The 7533-nt window shown below is 39.1% G+C and overlaps 1 protein-coding gene across 1 annotated transcript; it reads right to left on the bottom strand.

The window, feature by feature from the left end:
- Positions 1-5067: 5067 nt before the first annotated feature.
- Positions 5068-5742, bottom strand: LOC108359911 (uncharacterized). The gene has a single exon (XM_017611988.1). The coding sequence runs from the start codon at positions 5740-5742 to the stop codon at positions 5068-5070; it is 675 nt and encodes a 224-aa protein (XP_017467477.1).
- Positions 5743-7533: the final 1791 nt, after the last annotated feature.

Here is a 7533-nt window from a genome sequence, read left to right as displayed (position 1 = left end):
AGTTGTACAAAACATAACTACAAAATCCTTAAAATTAAAAGCTTTTTATTTCGAATTTCTACAAAACTTTTGTGTAAGCAGTATTATAGCTTACTAAATTTTACTATAACTCAGTGTGAGCTTAAAGTTGCTAAAAATTAAATTTAAATTAAATTTTTTTTGCCGACTGTGGTGAATTTTCTTGCATAAAAAAATTAATGACATTAATGAAGAGACATTGTGAAGTTGCGCTAAAACCGACATCGATAGTTTTCAATAACTATCGACAGTGGCTGCAGTTTTCAACAATCGATGCTATCGATATTACTATCGACAGTATCCCAGCTCTACAACATCCGGCCACAACCCAACAAAGAGAGTGTGCAACTCGCAGATCAAAAGTGTGTCGTTAGAGCGCACACTTATCTCGTCAGGATTAAATATAACAATCGATCCACGCGCCCATCGGTAGTGGTGATCCCTAACCTGGCGGAGCAAATGATACCAGAAATAGACCTCCTTGCAAGATGAAGCATCGTCGTTACACTAGACAGGTTCTCCACCCACTCTGTGCTGCCTGACAGAGAGAACACCCTTGGACGAAGAGCAGAGCAGAGAGCCGACATGATTATCCAACATTACTGGACCAAGCACTGCCGCCGAGCACGTAATCATGCTCCGGCACAACCGACCGCCGAAACAGCGCTATTCCCACCCAGCCATGCGTACCAAGACTCACATTGCAAGCACCATTCAGAGCTGGCCGATAAGGATTACGATTACTAATCCTTTAGATTGCAGTAATCCCAACAAGCTAAAAAAACGAGATTGCGATTATAGTAATCCTTCATCGAACGAACTTAGATTACGATTACAGTAATCGTAATTTAAAAAAAGTTAAGATTTTTCTTCAAACAACTCGTGTATATTTTATTTCACGTGAACCCATCCCTCACAACATATATTGATAGACTCTAGTCCGAATACCGGTAAGTAGCATAAAATAATGTCAGGAACAGGTAATAATGTTCCTTTGTACTATTTAGCGTGTCATTGGTCGGTAACAAGAGCAACTGTTAAATACATTCTAGCGTGGCTCAGTCCTTTGCCCACAATAGCAACTATAACTTTTTTTTATATTCGAAACAGTAAGACTGGCACCTATCTCAAATCTTTGTTAAATGAGAAATTTTTTTACGTAATGTAAAGTTATAGCTCAGTACATTTTTTCACCAGAGATAGTCAAAGTTAGTGAAGAAAATATCAAAAGGTAAAAAATCCCCAAAAAATACCTAATTTTACGATGGTTCCTCAATATATTTTAACTACATTGCATTTGAGTATGGAGAAGCAACTATCTGGAAGTATTTTACATCAAAAAATTTACTAAGTATAGCCTGGTTTGTGGATGCAGTTAACGAAAATACATGAAAAGGCACGATTTTTTTTTAATTCAAAAAAATTTTAATATTTCTAAAACGGTGACACTTTCACCTGAAAATTTTTTGTTTATCAGGGAGCTCACCCCCCACCTACCAGCCCGTAGAGTTTGGCACGTTACTTCTGGAACACCCTGTTTATGTTAGACTTTTCATAAATAAACATATTTTGTGAATATTACTTTCTTCATATGAATTATATCACATTTTTTGTTTAATGGTATTTTTTAGAATAAACAAAGTTCTTTTTCCTTCTGTCAGTAAACTGTTTTTGTTACAAATAGTGTAAATAAGCAATGGGAAATAAGGCAAAACTCAGATTGTGGTATTATTTCCCATTTAAAAGTGAAATAAAGCAAATTTTGCGTTATTGCCGTTTGTGTTATTAATTTAAATGTACAAATCTGTGCAAATATGCAAATCGTGTTTAAGATAAAGATAAACATAGCTGCGAAAACGTTAAAATTTAAAGCTAAGATAAGTGCATAGTTTAGGTTTTACGGTTTTTCTGTATCTGGAGATTTTTGCAAATTATTTGGAAACTTATACACAATTATATAGGAAAAGCATACCTGCTTTCGAACGAAGTAGTATTTATATCTAGTATTGCAAGAATATATCTGTGGTCGCAAGCAATAACCGCCTAAGCCGACTTAAAAAAGACTGGATTTATATATGTGTTTCAAATTCTTTATTCAAAGTTCAAATTCTTTATTGTAATAATTTGTGGTACAATCTTCACGTTTACTCCTAGCGTATGTAATATGAAATGTCTGAGGAATAAGGAAACAATTATAGAAAAAGAATTTTCTTACACTGTATTCATGTCTCCACCAGCAATTTGTGACGACATCATATAGAACCAGCTAATGAGAATGACGACACTATTTATTAGATGGCACATTCAACGAGCCAATGTACCAAAATGCGGGTATAAACAATTATTGATTATTTAATATCGGAACCGAGATCATATAAGTTAATTNATTTAAATGTACAAATCTGTGCAAATATGCAAATCGTGTTTAAGATAAAGATAAACATAGCTGCGAAAACGTTAAAATTTAAAGCTAAGATAAGTGCATAGTTTAGGTTTTACGGTTTTTCTGTATCTGGAGATTTTTGCAAATTATTTGGAAACTTATACACAATTATATAGGAAAAGCATACCTGCTTTCGAACGAAGTAGTATTTATATCTAGTATTGCAAGAATATATCTGTGGTCGCAAGCAATAACCGCCTAAGCCGACTTAAAAAAGACTGGATTTATATATGTGTTTCAAATTCTTTATTCAAAGTTCAAATTCTTTATTGTAATAATTTGTGGTACAATCTTCACGTTTACTCCTAGCGTATGTAATATGAAATGTCTGAGGAATAAGGAAACAATTATAGAAAAAGAATTTTCTTACACTGTATTCATGTCTCCACCAGCAATTTGTGACGACATCATATAGAACCAGCTAATGAGAATGACGACACTATTTATTAGATGGCACATTCAACGAGCCAATGTACCAAAATGCGGGTATAAACAATTATTGATTATTTAATATCGGAACCGAGATCATATAAGTTAATTGATTGGTTTTCACATACTTTTGAGACACAAATGATATGCTTTTTTACTGCAGACAAGTTGTTGCCCCAAAACACAGCAGAAATCGTCCAATTAGGGCTGGCAACTATCCTTATTTATGAGGTGCCATATTGAGGATAAAAAAGTGCCAAAATGTGTCAAATAGAAAAATAAAAGTGCCAAAAAAGGTGTCATTCCTTTTAATCATTCACATTTAGCAATAAAATAAAGCTACATTTCCCACACAAAAGTGCAATGATAAAATAAGATAAACCAGTTGAATAGCCTATATAAATTAGAAAATTTTAATTGAGAAAAAGAAGTGCACGCAAAGGATTTCACAAAAATGTATTGCAATGTAATTTTTTTTACAAAAGTGCCATTTGCCAACCAAGTTGAAAAATTAAGTGCCATTTGAAGTAAAATAGGGACAAAAGGCACGGTTTGAGCCAAGTTGGCATCCCTGCTTCTAATAACTTACAAATATAGAAATGTGAAATATCGAGGGCTTGAATTCATTAATACTCTCTATCTGCAATTTGTGGCGTAGCGTGACATGGTGTGCGCGCCGGTCACGCGGGGTACGCGGGGTGCGAGCGCGGCGCGCGCGGTTTGGCATGCTGACGCGGGCCGCCGCGAAGCTAAACAAATTTAATGTTTGAAAGGGAAATAATGTCAATGGATTTTATTTCGTTTTAAAAAGGTAATAGTCAATTTACCCTAATTCCGTTGATCTTATTACCTGTCACCGTAGAATAACACTAGAATCGAGTACAGGGTGTAGCTTCCAGAGAGTACTGCTTTTGTTGACCGTGCTTTGTGTTGCCATAGTTACTCCATCTCGCTTAAATACAATATTTTGAACAAATTTTACCCAAAACATTAAAGCAGAGACTCGCTCAGGCCATAACCACATCGGTTCTGTTTCATGCTGCTTACGTCGCGCTGCAACAACAAGAACAAGAACAGCAAGAAGTTTGTCCAACGATGAGTAATTTTCTAAAATAAACCAGTCAATTTGAACGTTTTACGCAACGGAAATTTGGACGGACTTGTATTCCATGATTATATCGGGATTCTTAAGCGCTGGTTGTGGCCAATTTGTTTCGGGACGTAACAGCCATTCTGGTCCACTCCACCATAGGGGGTGACGCATGAGTTGTTGTATAGTCGAACCCCGCGAGGCGCAGTCAGCTGGGTTATCCGACGTTCGTACATATCTCCAGTTGCTAACAGCAGTCAAGGCTTGAATTTGGCTTACTCGATTCGAGACAAATTCCTTCAGTGCCCCAGGATCGTTTGTTATGTGGATCCAACGAGGAACTTGTATCGTAGGCACCAATTTAAGCTCGCTTCGAAACGCTAACCACGTCGCTTTTAGGTCGTCTGGTAAAGTCTCGTTCCACTGTAGGCCGGTAAGCCAGAGTTTTTGAATGAAGATTTTGCCTCGGATGATGATGGGGGCTAAAAATCCAAGTGGATCAAATAGCCTAGCAACATCAGACAACAATTGTCGCTTTTTGAAAATAGTAATTGTATAATCAATCTTTAGCGAATAAGTCAGACAATCGCATTTAGTGGCCCATACTAAGCCCAATGTGTTGGCATGGTCTCAACTTGAAATTCATGTGATGCTTTTAATTCAAGATAAGTTGGCTCGATCGTTTGGATAGTTTCACTTGAATTAGAATTCCACTTACGTAAGGTGAATCGTCCTGCTTGCAGTAACGTTTGGAGTTCATCCCGGCATTTGCAGGCATCGGCAACGCTGTCGGCTCCTGTCAATACGTCATCGACGTAAAATCATGAAGTAGTATCTTAGCGGCGTCCGGAAAATTGTCTTGCTCATCTGCCGCTAACATGTGCAATACCTTAATCGCCAGATAAGGAGCGCAGTTAGTACCATACATAACTCTGTTTAAGCGATAATGTGACAGGTTCTCCTGACCAGCTGGACTCCACACAATACGTTGTAGTTCTGCGTCTCGTTCATCTACCAAGATTTGGAGGTACATCTTCCTGTTAATTCGACCCGATATCGCCGCCAGTTCAGCACAACCGCGGTTAGGTCATCCTCCATCATGCGGCAGATAACATACCGGTGAAGTGCAACTGGTGTCATTATTGATGAGTTGCATATGTTGTTGCGATAAATAATCATGTAGAAAATCTGTATACATGGTTCGCATTGTTGCATTTCGAAATAGCCTGCATTGCAAGTGTTCGTGAAAAACTACCGCGTCACGTTGCGTAGGGATGAGTTGCTTCAAGTCTTCGTCACGTTTAACAGGCAGACGAACAATGTAACGCCCGTCCTTCCTTCGGTATGTGGTGTTTTGAAAATACTCTTCGACGTAGCGCTCGTCTTCAGTATAGCAAGCCACTGTGTTCAGCTCTTCTATCTCCCAGAAGCGGCGGAGAGTTCGATCAATATCAATTTGAGCATTGTGACACTCAACCGTATGCTTAGGTGTGACTAGTGCATGTTCGTGGTAACCTCCGAACACAACCCAACCCAACTGCGTATTTTGAGCAATAAAGTTATTTGTGCGGCTACGACGTATTCCACTTAACAATACTTCGGCGTAAATTTCAGCATTAACAGTCATGTCGATGGATTGAGGAATGGTGAGCTTTGGATCCGCTAAATCCAGGTCGCTAAAATGTTGCAGCTCACTGGCTCCGATTCTCAACGTAGGAGTTATGTTGCCTACCCGAGGTAGTACGAGTGCTGTGCATGGCATGTTGGAGTTATTTTTGAGAGAATGTAAGGTAAAACTGACCAGACCTTTTGCAGTGGCGACTCTGCCGCCGTTAGCTCCATTTATAGATACTTTAATATTCGATTTGGGCAAATTTAGTAAATTGACTGCATACTCACTTACAAATTCTGCCTCCGCTCCACTGTCGAGTAATGCCCGAAGTACCGTTGTATGTCCACGTTCGGACCGCACGTCAACCAATGCGGTACCTAGTACTACTTGTGGAAGAGAGCATTTATGTTTTGTCTGAGTTACATGGTGTGCTGAGACAGGCTTTGTGCTTCCGGTAGCCGGGTTTAAAATAAAGTAATCATGCAACATGGTGTGATGCTTGGCGTTACAGGTGTAACAGCGCCTCTCAGAAGGAAAATGAGATTGCTGATGGCCACCCCGTAGGCAGTTTATGTAGTATGGTAACCCGATACTCCGTGTGTGGCGTTAGATTTTCTCGTCGAAGTCTCCTTTGTTTGGTGTTTATCTTCAGTGAAACTCTGGACTATCTCCAGAGACTGCGTTCGGCTTGCAAGAAACTCTTCCAGTTCCTTAAAGGTAGGAATGCTGTCGTTGGATTTTAGGGAAAGCTCCCATGCTTTTCTAGTGATAGGGCCCAAATTATGAACGATTATAAAAATTTATCAGTCGTCCCATAGCTCGACGGGACGGTCAAGATGTTTTAGTGCACGCTTGGGCGACGTGCTGAATAGGTGGCGATGTTGAAGTTGACATTTGTTGGGGCGCAGCTGACGTCTCTTAAATATCATTCAGGTCACCCATCATCTCAGCGTACGTAAGTTCTCCGATTTCGTAATCATCAGCAAACTCGGCAGCAGCGCGCTGTTCTTCAGTCGATTCGCAAATTATTTGTTCATGAATCTCTGTGAACTTATTCCAGTACTGTTCCAACAATAACTTCCTAGCTTGCAAAAATCCTTTTATGTGTTTACTTTTCGCCGTCTTCCTAGAATTCGATGCGAAATTGACAATTGCCAATTTGTTTGTCATCAGCTGCTTATAATTTCTCTCCATTGCTAATTGGAATGTCAAAAAGCAGTGAGATACCAGATAAAAGTTTTAAAGCCGCTGTATGCAAATTATGGAGACTATTAAGTTGGAAGTTCTCAGGGCAGTTTTGACAGCAGCGATTCTATGAGATGTAATGTATGCATGTATCTATCTGCGCGAAGTTAGGTTAGCTACTGATATTACACGTGGCAAACAACTTTTGTGGAGAATTCAACCGAGTTTGGTAAGGCACAGATGTTTGATTTTTTCGGCAATGTAGACTTTGTTCCTTACTTTGTTCGATATAAATTCGCCGCTTCTAAAGCGAACTGTCTTTTCACTTTATGCTTTACATCAGAGGCCGTAGATTCCCCGCAAGGGACGCCAATGTTTCAAATTCTTTACTCAAAGTTCAAATTCTTTATTGTAATAATTTGTGGTAAAATCTTCACGTTTACTCCTCACTTTTACTGAGTCGCGAATCAGTTGGTGGTCGAATCGTCGTTCACGTTGTTAAGTGGCCAAAGTAGTTTCCGTCGAGCCGTCGTATTGTTCAAGCCGTTACTGAACCTCTTCTTAAAATCATTTATTTATTATACTTATACTTTTCAATCTTCTTCTTTTTCTTTTTTGGCGCTGTAACCGCCTAAGCGATTTTGGCCGAGTTCAGCAAAGCACGCCAGTCGTTTCTCCTCTGTGCCAACTGACGCCAATTGGAAACGCCAAGTGAAGCCAAGTCCTTCTCCACCTGATCTTTCCATCGCAGTGGGG

The sequence above is a fragment of the Rhagoletis zephyria genome, unplaced genomic scaffold (assembly GCF_001687245.7).
Source record: "Rhagoletis zephyria isolate East Lansing unplaced genomic scaffold, Rhagoletis_zephyria_1.1 Rzeph_scaffold_00488, whole genome shotgun sequence".
Lineage (NCBI taxonomy): Eukaryota > Metazoa > Arthropoda > Insecta > Diptera > Tephritidae > Rhagoletis > Rhagoletis zephyria.
This window is presented reverse-complemented; position numbering and strand designations above follow the sequence as displayed.

Bases quoted from the DNA above. Each gene is read 5' to 3' on its own strand.
- LOC108359911 (XM_017611988.1), bottom strand. From the start codon at position 5,742: ATGCCATGCACAGCACTCGTACTACCTCGGGTAGGCAACATAACTCCT.